Below are 16708 nucleotides of genomic sequence, written 5' to 3' on the forward strand. Positions count from 1 at the left end.
TATAAGATACATTTCTTTGAACTCACTTAATACCAATTTTCCCTTTTCCCTCTAGGCTCTCATTTAATGATGCTTCTTAAATTCCTAAAACAAGTTAAGCCCATTCATCACTGTAGGGTCTTTCCACGATCTAGTTCCACTGCCAGGAATTGGCTTTCTCAATCTTTGTATGGATGTCTTCTAAAGATTATTTAGCTTAAATGTCACCCGTTAGGTCTTTCTGACCCCAAAGTCTAAAGTCTAGCTGGGCAGCCCTCTCACTCTTGGAGTCTTTTCCTTTTTCAGGAACTTCGTGGGAGAGGAACAAATTTCCTTGATAGAACCCACCCACTTCTTGTCTCACCTCTTCTTCCTTCCCTTCAGTGATGAAGGAAAAAAGAAAAAAACATCAACTAGTGAAAAGTGCTATGCAGAAGATTAAAACAAGGAGAGTAGGCATAATCAAATAATCATAGGAGCAAACCCAAGGCATATGTAATTACAAATGATGGCAAGTATTATGAAGGGAATTGTGGAGTATTATGAAGAGTGCTGTGGTGTACACATACTCTCCTCTGTGGTCCTACCTGTGACCCATGGGGCTACCCACAACTTTGCGATGATATTGGCTCAAGTGGCTTAGTGGCCTGTGAGTGGTCTGGAACAGTCTAAAACCAGGCTTTCACACAGATTTGTAAGCCATATTTGCATATTCATTAGCTTGGCGCTTTGACCTATTCTTTACAAATAATAAGGTACCAGGAGCAGGTACTTTATTACTCATTCACCTGAGCTGTGCACTAACTACAAGACTAAATGGTTGAGATTTAGGAACTGGGTGTCATTAGCACTCAATAGACAAGATTGCTCCAATGTCTTGACTTGAAACTCATTTTATTATTCCTCTATTTTATTTTATTTTTTTGTAATTACTTTAGGAAATTGTAACAAATCTATTCTGGATTCCTTTGAGAAGTAATACAATTCCTAGAAAGAGAAGTAGGCTGTGTGTCAGAAAGAGGGGAAGAAAAGCCAACACAAACATAGACTGCACACCTACTGTGTGCTAGATTGTTAGGCACTTGTTATATGCTCCCAAACTGCACTGTAGATATCTCTTATACTCATTGCAGTTAATTTATATGATAATTTGATTAATGTCTAATTCAACAAGTAGATATTCAGTAAAGTTAATGCAGGGATTTTTTTTTTCTTTAACTTACTACCTGGCACTGTGTCTAATACGTAGAAAGTGTTGGAATAAAATTTTTGAATGTAAAATATGAACATATGTTATTTCATTTGATAATCTCAGTAATCCCATCAAGAGGTAGTGTTTCACAGATAATACCACCACTCAGAGATAAAGCTAACATTTTGTTTCATGAAACATATAAAAGTCTTGTGGACAAATAAAACTATGTCTGCATAAAACTGTTCAATAGGGCTTCCCTGGTGGTGCAGTGGTTAAGAATCTGCCTGCCAGTGAAGGGGACATGGGTTCGAGTCATTCCTCTATTGATGGACATTTTACCACCTCTTGGAGTTTCTAGAAATATACTCTTTTTGTTTTATTTCAAATCCTTCTCACCTCCCTGACCTTATAACTTAGGGTGTGAAGAGTCTGCTCAGGCTGCTATAACAAAATACCATAGACTGGGTACCAGAAAACAATAAAATATATTTCTCGCAGTTTTAGAAGCTGGGAAGTTTAAGATCAGGGTGTCGACATTGTTGTGTTCTGGTGAGAGCTCTCTTCCTGACTTGCAGATCGCAGCCTTTGTGCTGTAGTCTCAAAAGGGGCGTGGGGGGAGGAGGGGGGAGAGAGAGAGAGAGAGGACTCCAGCGCTCTGGTGTCTCTTTTCATAGGGGCACTAATCCTATCATGATGGCCTCACCTTCGTGACCTCACCTAATACTATTTACCACCCAGACACCCCATTTCCAAATACCATCTCATTGGGAGTTAGGGCTTCAACGTATGAATTTTGCGGGGACATAATTCAGTTCATAACAAAGTGACTTTTTGATTTTTGTCTTCAGTGTTCCTGCTACTCCCCCTGTAATCTGGCTTCTATTGCAATACCCACCCCTTGATAGTCAGATATGCCTACTTCTTTCTTATTGGGTTCCTGGCCCCAGGAAAATCAAGGGATGTAACAAAATACTTGCTTTAAGTGACTGATATTCTATCGCACTTACTCTCTATGGTTGCCAGCTTCCAAGATAGCCCCCCCAATAGTCCCCAGCACCTGTTATTCATACCCTATGTAGTCCCTTCCAACAAAGTACTAGCCTTGCTCTGTGTGACCAGCAGAATACAGCAGTATCTCATATCTAGGATTAGATGACAAAAGATTGTTGGCTTCCATCTAGGGCAGCTCTTTCTCTGTCTTTCTATCCGTCTAATAATGTCTAGTAATGAAATAAGAAACATAGAGGAGATGTTGGTTTGGAATGTATGCAGGGCCACATGCACATTATTAATTACTGTTTGAAGTTTTGCAGCTTCTTTTTAATGACGCTTAAATGATTTCATCTCATGAAAACTGAGATTTTATATCTGTAAATGATAATAGTTTAGAATAATTGAATATATAGACAATCAACTCCCTATGATTATAAGAAGTCAATGGACTCCCCAGCTTCTGGGTATTATTTCTATTACTATTTTTAGTTTGCAGTGAAGTGGGAGGGCATGGTGGTAGCTGTGGTTTACTGGAAGCAATTTACTTTCCTGGAAAGTTAAGTGATGTTCTTGTACCTATTTGTTGTTATTGGTATATATCTTTTAAATATTTCATATAAAAGACTGCTTTGTTGTTAAGTCTTCTTTGTGGAATCACAAAGCTGAATATTCTAGAATAGATGCAACAGTATAGTTCCTGTTATTTAATTTAATTGATATATTTTAAATATATAATAAATTCAAAATAATTATGATGAGCTATTTATAGTGAGGGATAGAAAACAATGTCCAAGACAAGTTCTTCCCTCAAGGTACTTATCATCTAATTTGAGAAAAAAAATGTCACACACACACATGGGGAAATCTAAATGGCATGCACATCCTTTGAAGAAAAAAGAGATTGCTGGAGCTTTAGGAGTGGGTTTAACCTCAGTCCTTGAAGGACTGGTAAGATTTAGGTAGGCAGAAAAAAGGAAAAGGAACTCCAGGTGAGAGCAAATTCTTCCACAGTGTGATATAATATATATCACACCTGCAAGGTGCCTAGGGCAGGTATTCCCACCTACTGAATAGGACATTTTAAACCAGAAAGCAACTTGAGAACTTACCAAGTTAGTTAATATAAGACAGGGATTGGAAAATTGTAGTCAGCTGCCTGTTGGTTTTTTTTAACATCTTTATTGGAGTATAATTGCTTTACGATGGTGTGTTTCTGCTGTATAACAAAGTGAATCAGCTATACATATACATATACCCCCATATCTCCTCCCTCTTGTATCTCCCTCCCACCCTCCCTATCCCACCCCTCTAGGTGGTCATGACCTACAAGCTAAAAATGGTTTTTACAACTTTAAATTGTTATAATTTAAATGGTTATATAAAAACCTCTATTATACCTTTGATTTTTCCTCTTAGCCTGTGATCAAATACAAACTAAATCCTGCAAAGCCTAAACTACTTACAATCTGGCCCTTTAAGAAAAAGTGTGTCAACCACTGATTTAGGATCTTCATTATGAAATAAAACATATTTGGATTATTATAATGAAATTAAGATATGGAATTATTACAATACACTTAAATATGGATCATCCTGTAAATATAGTTTTGTATCTGTCTCTTTTCCATCGAAACTTATACCTGTTCTTTTTATTCATCATTTTTTCAAAAACTTTATTTTGATGCTTGCTATTCCATTATAGAAATTTGAGATAATTCATTTAAATATTATTCTATTGTTAACATATAGAACATACAGATTGCTTCTAATTTCACTCATGAAAAATACAACAGTAAAAAAATCCTTGCACATAAATATTAACATCTTTTAAATTTAATTTATATAAAGCCCTAGCAGTAGAATTACTAGTTCAAAAGTCACAAAATGAACAGTTTAAAGGATTTCAAATGAATATTGCTAAATTGCCCTCAGAAAGGCTGTATACTTTATTCTTCCAATAGTAATGTATGGAAGTGCCTATTTTGCCACACCTTTGGAAACTCCAGTGCTCTCCTAAATATTTAGCCAACATTATGTAGAGGGTGTCTTATTTTAATTTGTTTTGCTGATGATTCTTGACATTATTTTTTTTCAATATTCTAAATGGCATTTTGCATTTCTTGATTTATTTTTTATTTTGTGTGTGTGTATGGATGGATTTTTTGCCCCTTTTACTATTCAAGCATACATCTTATTTCATAGATTTGTACATATTCTTTTTTTTTTTTTTTTTTTTGCGGTACGCGGGCCTCTCACTGTTGTGGCCTCTCCCATTGAGGAGCACAGGCTCCGGACGTGCAGGCTCAGTGGCCATGGCTCACGGGCCCAGCCGCTCCACGGCATGTGGGATCTTCCCAGACCGGGGCACGAACCCGTGTCGCCTGCATCGGCAGGCGGACTCTCAAACACTGCGCCACCAGGGAAGCCCTAAAAGCTTTCAACTTTAATCAGGTCCCATTTGTTTAGTTTTGTTTTTATTCTCATTACTCTAGGAGGGGAGTCAAAAAAGATCTTGCTGTGATTTATGTCAAAGAGTGTTTTTCCTCTAGGAGTTTTATAGTGTCTGGTGTTACATTTAGGTCTTTAATCCATTTTGAGTTTATTTTTGTGTATGGTGTTAGGGAGTGTTCTAATTTCATTCTTTTACATGTAGCTGTCCAGTTTTCCAAGCACCACTTATTGAAGAGACTATCTTTTCTCCATTGTATGTTCTTGCCTCCTTTGTCATAGATTAGGTGGCCATAGGTGTGTGGGTTTATCTCTGGGCTTTCTATCCTGTTCCGTTGATCTATATTTCTGTTTTTGTGCCAATACCATACTACCTTGATTATTGCAGCTTTGTAGTATAGTCTGAAGTCAGGGAGCCTGATTCTTCCAACTCCATTTTTCTTTCTCAAGATTGCTTTGGCTATTCGAGGTCTTTTGTGTTTCCATACAAATTGTAAAATCTTGTTCTAATTCTGTGAAGAATGCCATTGGTAATTTGATAGGGATTGCATTGAATCTGTAGATTGCTTTGGGTAGTATAGTCATTTTCACAATATTGATTCTTCCAATCTAAAAACATGGTATATCTCTCTATCTGTTTATGTCATCTTTGATTTTTTTTCATCAGTGTTTTATAGTTTTCTGAGTACAGGTCTTTTGTCTCCTTAGGTAGGTTTATTCCTGAGTATTTTTTTCTTTTTGTTGTGATGGTAAATGGGATTGTTCCCTTAATTTCGCTTTCTGATCATTTGTTGTTAGTGTATAGGAATGCAAGAGATTTCTGTGCATTAATTTTGTGTCCTGCAACTTTACCAGATTCATTGATTAGCTCTAGTAGTTTTCTGGTGGCATCTTTAGGATTTTCTATGTATAGTATCATGACGTCTGCAAACACTGACAGGTTTACTTCTTCTTTTGCAATTTGTATTCCATTTATATATTTTTCTTCTCTGATTGCCATGACTAAGACTTCTAAAACTATGTTGAATAATCGTGGCAAGAGTGGATATCCTTGTCTTGTTCCTGATCTTAGAGAAGTGCTTTCAGCTTTCACCACTGAGAATGATGTTTGCTGTGGATTTGTCATATATGGCCTTTATTATGTTGAGGTAGATTCCCTCTATGCCCATATTCTGGAGAGTTTTTATCATAAATGGGTGTTGACTTTTGTCAAAAGTTTTTTCTGCATCTATTGAGATGATCATACAGTTTTTATTCTTCAGTTTGTTAATATTCTTTAATTTGTATCACGTTGATTGATCTGCATATATTGAAGAATCCTTGCATCCCTGGGATAAATGCCACTTGATCATGGTGTATGATCCTTTTAATGTGTTGTTGGATTCTGTTTGCTAGTATTTTGTTGAGGATTTTTGCATCTATGTTCATCAGTGATATTGGTCTGTAATTTTCTTTTTTGTAATACCTTTGTCTGGTTTTGGTATCAGCATGATAGTGGCCTCGTAAAACAAGTTTGGGAGTATTCCTCCCTCTGCAATTTTTTGGAAGAGTTTGAGAAGGATAAATGTTAGCTCTTCTCTAAATGTTTGATAGAATTTGCCTGTGAAGCCATCTGGTCCTGGACTTTTGTTTGTTGGAAAATTTATAATTACAATTTCAAATTCATTACTTGTGATTGGTCTCTTTATATTTTCTAATTCTTCCTGGGTCAGTCTTGGAAAGTTGTACCTTTCCAAGTATTTGTCCATTTCTTCCAGGTTGTCTGTTTTATTGGCATATAGTTGTTTGTAGTAGTCTTTTATGATCCTTTGTATTTCTGCGGTGTCAGCTGTAACTTCTCCTTTTTCATTTCTAATTTTATTGATTTGAGTCCTCTCCCTTTTTTTCTTAATGAGTCTGGCTAAAGGTTATCAATTTTGTTTATCTTCTCAAAGAACCAACTTATAGTTTTATTGATCTTTGCTATTGTTTTCTTCATTTATTTCTGCTCTGATCTTTATGATTCCTTTCCTTCTACTAACTTTGGAGGGGTTTTGTTCTTCTTCTTCTTTCTCTAGTTGCTTTAGGTGTAAGGTTAGATTGTTTATTTGAGATTTTTCTTGTTTCTTGAGGTGCGATTGAATTGCTATAAACTTCCCTCTTAGAGCTGCTTTTGCTGTGTCCCATAGGTTTTGGGTTGTTGTGTTTTCATTGCCATTTGTTTCTATGTATTTTTTTATTTCCTCTTTGATTTCTTCAGTGATCTCTTGGTTATTCAGCAATGCACTGTTTAGCCTCCATGTGTTTGTGTTTTTTACAGGTTTTTTTTTCCTGTAATTGATTTCTAATCTCATAGCTTTGTGTTGGAAAAGATGCTTGATATGACTTCAATTTTCCTAAATTTTCTGACACTTGATTTATGACCCAAGATGTGACCTATCCTGGAGAATGTTCTGTGTGCACTTGAGAAGAAAGTGTATTCTGCCACTTTTGGGTGGAATGTCCTACAAATATCAATTAAATTTATCTGGTCTATTGTGTCATTTAAAGTTTGGGGGCTTCCCTGGTGGCGCAGTGGTTGAGAGTCCACCTGCCGATGCAGGGGACACGGGTTCGTTTCCCGGTCCAGGAAGATCCCACATGCCGCGGAGCGGCTGGGCCCGTGAGCCATGGCCGCTGAGCCTGCGCGTCTGGAGCCTGTGCTCCACAACGGGAGAGGCCACAACAGTGAGAGGCCCGCGTACCGCCAAAAAAAAAAAAGTTTGTGTTTCGTTATTTATTTTCTGTCTGGATGATCTGTCCACTGGTTTAAGTAGGGTGTTTTAGTCATATCACTCAATCTGAGATTTAGTTTTCTTGTCTCTAAAATTGGAAACCTACCTCATGAAGGATGTTTAAAGGATTAAATATGATTGCATGGTGGCAAAATAGGAAAAGGATCCTGGGAAGAGGGAAGAGCATAGGGGAAGTATGGAGTCTTAACACGAGTGCTTAAAGTTTGGGAGACAGTATAGCTGGAGGCAGGGCACATGTGCAGCAGGTATGGCGATAGAAATGGGCTCCTATGGAGACACTTAAAAGGGAGGCCTAATCTCTTTTTGGAAGGTCAAGGAAATGATATCTGAGCTGAGGTCTAAAGCAGAGGGGGAGGATATCTGGTCAATATGGTAGACTGAGCTGAAGTGACAAATATCCCATCCCACTTCAAATATACAGTGATGTAGAAAAAAAATACAACAAGAAGGGTGTGATATGAAGCCAAACTCAAAGCAAGGAAGCTATGGTAGATTAAAGATGGCGACAAATTCTTTACTACTACCCATCTTGTTGAGAGGTGGTGACTATTTACTCTCCCTTTGAGCTGGGTTGCCTTGTTGACTAGCTTGACCAGTAGAAGGTGGCTGAACTAACAGTCTGGGACTTCTGAGGCTAGGTTGTAAGAAGTCTTGTAGCTTTGGCCCAAGACTCTTTAAAGACTCATTCTTGGAGTCCTGAGGCACCATGTAAGAAGCCCAACTATCTTGAGGGAGAGACCATGTGAAGAAGCCCTGAGACTACATGGAAAGTGACAGTTGGATTAAAATTTGAAAATTCATCAATATAATTTACCACATTAACAGAATAAGGGAGGGGGAAAAGCCATGATCATCTAAATAAATGCTGGAAGCATCTAACAAAATGCAAAATCCACGCATGATAAATATTCTCAGCAATGTAGGAATAGAAGAGAACTTCCTAAACCAAATAAAAGGCTTCTACAAAAAAACCTATAGTTAGCATCACAATTAATAGTGAAAGACTGAATGACTTCCCTCTGTGATTAGGAACAAAGCAGGCAATCTGTTCTTATCACTGCAATTCTATATTGTACTAGAAATCCAAACCAGTGTAATAAAGCAAGAAAAAGAAATAAAAGACACACAGATTAGAGATGAAGAAGTAAAACTATCCTTTTTTTCCCCACAGACGACATGACTGTATATGAGAAAATCCTAAGAATTACACCAAACAGTCACTAGACCTAACAAGTGAGTTTAGCAAGGTCTCAGGATATAAGTTCATCATAATACCAAAAACAATTGAATTTTTATATGTTGGCAACAAATAAACAAGAGATATATCATGTTCACTGATAGGTAGACTTAATATTAAGATAACAATTCTGCCAAAATTGATCTATAAAATTCAACACAATCATAGTGCCAGGATATATTTTTGTATAAATTGAAAAACTGATCCTAAAATTTATATGGAAATACCTTGGACCAGGAATATCCAATACAATTTTGAAAAAGAGTAACAAAGTTGGAGTATAACAAAGTTATACTAAAGTACTTGATTTTGAGACTTATTAAAGCAATGTAATCAAGACCATATGGTGTTGGTAAAAGGACAGATATACAAGTCAACAGGACAGAATAGAGAGTCCAGAAATAGACCCACACATATATGGTCATTTGATTTCTGATAAAGGCCATTCAATGGGAGAGGACAGTTTTTTTTTTTAAGTAGTGCTAGAAGAACTGGCTATCCATAAAGAACAAAATAAACTTCAACTTTTAACTCACCCAATACGCAAAATTCACTCCAAATGGATTATAGATGCAACAGTAAATGATAAATCTATATTTCTAAAACACATAAAGAATATCTTTGCAACTCTGGGTAGATGAAGATTTTTTAGGTGCTCACAAAAGTATAAACCATAAAATAAAACACTGATAAGGTAGATTTCATCAAAACTAAAACCATCTGCTCTTCAAAAGATACCATTAAGAAATTGAAGAGGCAAAGGAGAGAATGGGAGAAAAATTTCAAAGTACATATACATGACAGAGGACTTGTTTGCAGAATAGATGAAGAATGCTTACAACTTAATTAGATGGCAACCCAATAAATAATGGGCACATGACTTGAATAGAGATTTCCTTAAAGAAGATACAAGAATGGCTGATAAGCATATGAAAAGTTGTACAACATCATTAGTCATCAGAGAAATGCAAATTAAAACCACAATGGGATATGAGTACATATCCATTAGGATTGCTAAAATTAAAAAGACTGATACTACCAAGGGTTGGCAAGAATATGGAGCAACTAAGTAACTAGAACTCTCTTACATTGCTGATAGGAATGTAAAACCAATCACCTTGAAAAGCACTTAGTTGCTTGTAGAGCTAAACATATACCTACCATGTGATCCAGCCATCTCACTACTAGGAATTTACCCAAGAGAAATGGACACGTGTTCCTTCACACAGACTTGTACAAGAATAGTTATAGCAGCGTTATTCACAATAGCCAAAGTCTGGACATACCCCAAAAGCCAATCAACAAAGTGATGGATAAACACACTGTGGTATATGTATATATAATGTACTCCTATTCATTACTAGAAAGGAATGAATTACTGAGATATACAACAATATAAATTAATCTAAAAATTATTATGCTGAGCAAAAGAAGCCATGCATGTTAGAGTACATGCTGTATGATTCTATTTACATGGAACTCTAGAGAAGACACAATTAATCACAGTAAATCTAAGCCCTCAGGTCCTAGCTATAGGGCCCTCTCACAATATGGCAGCTACTGCTTCTTCAAGACCAGCAGGAGAATTGTCACTCCAGGCTGCTCAGAGTCTTACACAACATAATGTAATCACGGGAATGATTCTCCCATCCAATTCACAAGGCTTGGTCACTTTGAAAAGGTGGGGATTATTCAGAGCACGTACACCAAGAAGTGGGAATATGGGGGCTACTGAAGAATTCTGCTTACCACAGTTGGCCTTGTTCTACTGTCCAAAAGTTGAGATGGATATATTTGCACTGGACTCAATTTCTCTCTCTTTATTTCCTGCATATATAATATGAAATGCAAACTTTTGTCTCAACTGAGAGGCGCAAGATGTATCAGATACATGGTTTACCAATGTGGGGAAATGACATATGAGCTTTGCTTGGTCATCACATAATGGGATCAGAAGTTTGAAATTCAACACTTCTCACTCAGTTCTAGTACTGGAGGCCAACTCTGCTCTGGTCTGTAAAATGGTGTTTGATACTGTTTGGAGCATTATAGAGATACTTAATTTTTTACAGTGAAAGATTTACCGAAGTCTGACTGCCAGCACATACATACATATAACAATGCTATCTATTGATTACAGAAACGATAGGCAATCAAAGAGTAAGTTCAACTGGGTCCATAATTCTTTATTTTCTAAAAAAAAAAAAAAATCTGATGTGAATATGATAAAATGTTCCTATTTGTACTTTCTGGGTTTGTGGGTGTTTTTCTTTTTCCATATTTACATAAAGAGTAAGTAAATCACTATGATGTAAATTTGCTGACATATTCTTCTTTGTAAAATATTCAAAATTTTCCTATAACTTCCTTAGGAATAGTAAGCCTTGAGTAGATACTCATGAGAAAACTAAGACACAAGCTCTTGCAGGGCTGTGTTTGTTTGAGAGAGTTCCTGAACCTACTAATTGGTTCCTCAGTGGTATACCATTACTTGGATATCTAGTTCCATCTTAACAGGCTTATCAGATCTTTCTGGGTCAGAGTAACTTCAGTGTTAAGGAAGGCTCTGAGGAAGGCTCTTGTACCTGTAGGGACTCCTATAGGGTAGATTACAATAGGCTTCTGTTAAAAGCCTCTTCCATTTACTGGGTGAAGAAGAGGTTAAGGGGTGGTGCTCATTCCCAGCTATAGAAAGTTGGATCAATTTATGATGTAGTGGCAAAGGATAATTTCTCATGACTCATCATCCTAGTCATTGTCTATCACAAGATTTCCCAAAGTATGTTCTCAAGAGCACAAACTCTGTGGAAAGCCCACAGAAACTGAAACAAAAACAAAAAACCCAAAACTAGAAGCTTCCATGGTCAAATACATTTAGGAAATATTAGATTAAACAAGTATAAACAGCTTTCTTTATCTCATCCAAGAAGGGATACAGTAGGGTTCTTTTCCAAATGTATTTGTGTTTTAGAAATGTATTTGATCACAGTAGTATCTTTTCACTCTTTTGAGAAACATGCTCTAACAAGATTATCTCTGATTTTTAAAATCCTTGAGCAGCCACAAAGCAAGCTGATCTTTCTTAAAAGTCATGCTGATAACTGCAAGCAAGCTCTCCTTACCTACCAATTCACTGGCTCTCAAAGGCTGCTCTGTTATCTCCAATTCCTCACTAGCTGTTTCTGGATGCTAAAACAGAAAAGAAATGCCTCCTATTTCTTTCTTCTCCTCTCTTTCCTCTTAATTCTTCAAAAAATTAGAGACAGATTATATAACCTTGGGCTTCCCCTGAGTATATTGCTGGAAATATTCAAAAGCACTCCTTAGTACCTTGTGAGGTACTTTAAACACTTAAAAATACAAAAGGCAACTCAATAGGACTCCTTTAGGAATCTTTTTATAAGCTCAAGATGTGAATGATTCCTCAATAGAACAGACTAGAAAGTCCAGAAATAAGCTCCAATACATACAGGAATTTAGTATATGCTAAAGGTGGTATTTAAATCCATGGAGAAGAGATTCTTGAATAAACGGTGTTGAGACAACTCGGTAGAAAGCCAGAAAAAAATAAAGTTGAATCTACAACTCACACCAGACCCAAAATAAATTCCAGATGAATCAGAGTTTTAACATAAAAAATAAAACCATGAAAAAGACTAAAAAAGAAAAGAAAAAAACATTCCTATGGCCTGAGCTGACATAATACACGCTCAGCACTGTCCTTGTAAGTGACAGCCCACAATGAAATTGAAACTTTGATAGGAAAAGCAGGATCCAGCTCTTCACCTGAGGCTGGGAAATGGTTTGATTAGGCAGAAGAGAAAAAAACTAAAAGATGTTTGTCGACATGACAATGAGAAGCTTAAGTTAATCATGTAATCAAGTGTGGCATATCTGGGGGACAGTAGGAGCCCTGATGGATATTAAAGGGAGAGATGTTTGGATATATAAGATGGGACCAGACTGTAGAGGATTTTGGATGCCCAGATGAAGAGTTTACCCTTGATTCTCTGGGGGTTCATGAGCTAGGGTGCAGGATTTCTCAGTCTCAGGACTATTGACATTTTTGACCAGATAATTTTTTGTTATAGGTGGCTGGCCCTGTGCATCATAGGATGTTTAGTAGCATCCCTGGCACCTACCTATTAGATACTACTAGCATCTCCCCCTTTTCGAATTGTGACAACCAAAAGTGTCTCCAGATATTGCCAAATGTTTCCTGGGGAACAAAATTACCACTGATTCAGAATGACTGAGTTCCAGAATGACAGAATAATTGATGTTTAAGAAGGACTGTCCAGCTGTGGTTGTAGAATGAACAGGAAATCAAGGACAGGAGCCCAAGAGAATGTATTAGAGGCTAGGTATGGTATATTGTTATAGTAAGGGCCCCCGATAAAGTACATCTCCCTGTATCCATGACCTTGTATAATCCCCTCCCCCATTGACTTAGGGCTTGGCCATGTGACTTGCTTTGATCAATGGAATATCAACAAACACGACACAAGCTGAGGCTAGAAAAACATTTGTGCACTGGGGCTTACGCTCATGAGACACTGCCACCATATGACAAAGCCAGTGCTAGCCTCCTAAAGACATATCCAGCTAAAAGCCAGCACCAAATTCAGACATGAGTTAGACACTTAAGACCATGCAGCCACAATAAAGCTACCATGACTACATGATCCTAGGCAGGCCAGCAGAAAAACCACCTACTGGAGCCCTGCCCAAGTTGATGGCAATGAAATATTGAACAAATAAAATGGTTGATGTTTTAAATCACTAGGTGTTTGTTGTGTTGTTATGTAGTGATAGATAACTGTTACAGTAGGTGTGGAGCAGATTCACATCAGTGGAAATGAGATGTGTACACAAGACATTTGGAATAATCCATGTTTCTTGACGACCCTTCAATGAAGGGGCTTACAGAAAGGACAAAGCAGGTGAAAGAATATAAGAATTTACAATTGAGTGCAAAGGTCAGAGTGAGTTAATGAAGGAAGTTGCATGAGCAGTCTTCAAAAAAAGCACTTCTGGGCTTCCCTGGTGGCGCAGTGGTTGAGAGTCCGCCTGCTGATGCAGGGGACACGGGTTCGTGCCCCGGTCCGGGAAGATCCCACATGCCGCGGAGCGGCTGGGCCCGTGAGCCATGGCCGCTGAGCCTGCGCGTCCGGAGCCTGTGCTCCGCAATGGGAGAGGCCACAGCAGTGAGAGGCCCGCGTACCGCAAAAAAAAAAAACACAAAAAACTAAAAAAGCACTTCTGCCTAAGAAGTTAAAAATATTATTAACTCATCTATTTTGAAAAATACAGCTATTTATTAATTGCTAAAAGAACAATGATAATATTTCAGAGATTCAGTTTAATAAGTAAATTTGTAAAGCTTTAAAGGCATTACCAAGCTAGCCATTTCTTTTTTTTAATAAATTTATTTATTTATTTATTTTTGGCTGCATTGGGTCTTCGTTGCGGTGCGCAGGCTTTTCATTGTGGTGGCTTCTCTTGTAGCGAAGCACAGGCTCTACGCACGCGGGCTTCAGTAGCTGTGGCTCACAGGCTCTAGAGCGCAGGCTCAGTAGTTGTGGCCCACGGGCTTTGTTGCTCCGTGGCATGTGGGATCTTCCAGGACCAGGGCTTGAACCCGTGTCCCCAGCATTGGCAGGTGGATTCTTAACCACTCTGCCACCAGGTAAGCCCCATTTCTTCTTTATATGGAAAAAATCAACCTTTAGAATAAACAGGAAAGCACATGAACTCAAAAATCGCTAACAATTTACATTGCACTGATAATAAAGTTCATTTCAATGTATTAGCTATCTATTTGTATAGTACTGTATTCACTTAGCGATTAGATTGCTAAGTCCAGGGCTTCTAATGGAATGCCTCTCATAATTTACCAGTTAAATTTACAGATTGTAATTATCAGTGGTATTTACAGCTTGACAGATGCTGTGCGTGTTGACTTTATTTATTGTACTACACAAGAAGAAACAGTTCCTCAGATGTTTAGCACTTAGCTTTCTGTTTAAGAACACAAGCTTGAGGAACTGTGTCAGTCAAATCCTCTTTTTATTATATCGAAAACAAAATAGTAAGCAATAAAGAGAATCCAGAATGAGAATAAGTGAAATAGAGTCATAAGTAAAAGAAATGGAAATAAATAAAAGAAAATCTAAAAAGTGGCGGAAATTGACGTGAATAAAGTAAAAATAACCCAAATGCACTTTCACAGGCTATGAGAATCACCAAAGGGAACATATACATAAATCATGACAGAGTGAGGGTCTCTTGGAAATAAGACAAGATTTTTTAAGAGGATAAAAATGGATGAATTTTAAAGATCTTATACCCATGAAGCAGCCAATATTAAAGAAACAATAGCATTGTTGAAATAAATGTTTAAGATCAAAGGGTAACATACATCTGCATAATTTCCGTAAGATTGGTTGAAAGGAAAAAAAAAGCTACCTCAGTCCTTGTTTAAATATTGCTGCCTGCCAAGGATTTTGGTTATTAATTTTCTCTCAGGTTGAGGAGACAAGGACTGAGAAAAATTATTTGGATTTGAGCGTCTGGAAGATCTATGTGATTCCTACTGTGCATTAACTAGTTGGACCTTAACGTTGGAGGGACATGCATTAAAGAAAGCGAGTAAAATCAGAGAATGGGGTCTTCTGGTAAATCTCATACTTTGGTTTGTAAGAAAACTTGTATACACGGAAGTTTACCAATTTTCCGGAATCAGAAAATAATAAAATACACATAACGTTAACCAATTTGGAATCCTACCCCTACCTTCCTTTCCCCTCTCTATCCAGTGAGTTAGCTTCTCATACCAGCTCTCGATTTACCCGAGCAAACACTGTTTATACCGAAGGCCCTGGCAACGCTTCTGCCTCACCCCCAGTTCCGGCCGGGCTCCCCAGCTCCAGGAGCCCCAAACACAGGTTCCAGAGGCCAGCACGGAAAGCACAGCCGGACTCTCGAAGGCGTGGGAACCGGAGCGGGGCGCTCCTCCTCCCAGGTGGGGCGGAGCCGGGCCTCGCTGGGCAAGTGCGTGAGGCCGCGCCGGGCGCTCAGTCGCGGCGGGCGTTGGTGCGCGGGGCTAGGGGCGCGCTCGCACCGCTCTGGGGCTGAGCCCGGCCAGGGTCCGCGCGCGGAGCCACGTCGGAGCGCGCCGTCCCGACCCACCAAGGCGCTTTGCCCCGCCCCGACGTTCTCGCCAGTGGCCTAACCTGCTTGACTCGCCGCAACTCCCGGCGGCAGCAGGTGGCCTCGGTCTCGCCGCCGTCACCGCTGCCCGAGCGGGCCGCGCGGCCCGGAGCCCTCTCGGTCGCCCCCGACAGGCGGGATGGAGCCGGACGGGGACCTGGAGGAGCTGGCCCGGCTGCGCTCCGTCTTCGCCGCCTGCGACGCGAACCGCTCGGGGCGCCTGGAGCGCGAGGAGTTCAGCGCGCTGTGCGCGGAGCTGCGCGTGCGGCCGGCCGACGCCGAGGCCGTGTTCCAGCGGCTTGACGCCGACCGCGACGGCTCCATCACCTTCCAGGAGTTCGCGCGCGGCTTCCGCGGGGCCCACCGCGGGAGACGGCGCTGGGGCCGGGGGCCGCGGGAGCCCGCGTTCACTGCGGCCCTGGTGGGGTCCGACCCCGGGGACAGCCAGGAGGACGAGGGCGACGAGGACGCGGCGGCGGCACTGGCCGCCCACTGGGACTCGGCGAGCCCGGGCCAGGCTTGGCAGGACTTCCAGGCGCGACTCGGGGACGAGGTCAAGTTCATCCCCAGGTGCGTGTGTGGTTTGCAGAGCGGAAGGTGGTGGTGGTGTTTCTGTCCTCCCTGGGACGCTGCCATCTCTCCCTCTTACACTCGGAGTGTGCAGACCCAGTGGACCCTTTCTCTCTCTCTCTCTCTCCTCTGTCTCTCTCTCTGTCTCTCTGTCTCTGTGTCTCTCCCTCTCTCTCTGTCTCTCCCTCTCTCTCTCTCTCTGTCTGTCCCTCTCCCTGTGTCTCTGTGTCTCTGTCTCTTTGTCTCTGTCTCTCTCTCTCTCTCTCTATCGCTTTCCTCCTTTCACCGACGCACTTTTAA

General features: G+C 39.7%; 1 protein-coding gene across 6 annotated transcripts in view; it reads left to right on the forward strand.

The window, feature by feature from the left end:
* RASEF (RAS and EF-hand domain containing) overlaps positions 1-16708 on the forward strand; it is a 187373-nt gene that overhangs the window by 97942 nt on the left and 72723 nt on the right. For 3 of the 6 annotated variants that reach the window (XM_079927573.1, XM_079927572.1, XM_079927574.1), the window contains exon 1: positions 15719-16408. The exons of the other annotated variants lie outside the window; for them this stretch is intronic. In XM_079927573.1, coding sequence (XP_079783699.1) covers positions 15978-16408 — 431 coding nt within the window. In that variant the 5' untranslated portion in view covers positions 15719-15977. Of the gene's footprint in view, positions 1-15718; positions 16409-16708 lie in introns of those variants that run through there. 6 annotated transcript variants of the gene reach the window in all.

This window comes from Stenella coeruleoalba (assembly GCF_951394435.1).
Source record: "Stenella coeruleoalba genome assembly, chromosome: 7".
Lineage (NCBI taxonomy): Eukaryota > Metazoa > Chordata > Mammalia > Artiodactyla > Delphinidae > Stenella > Stenella coeruleoalba.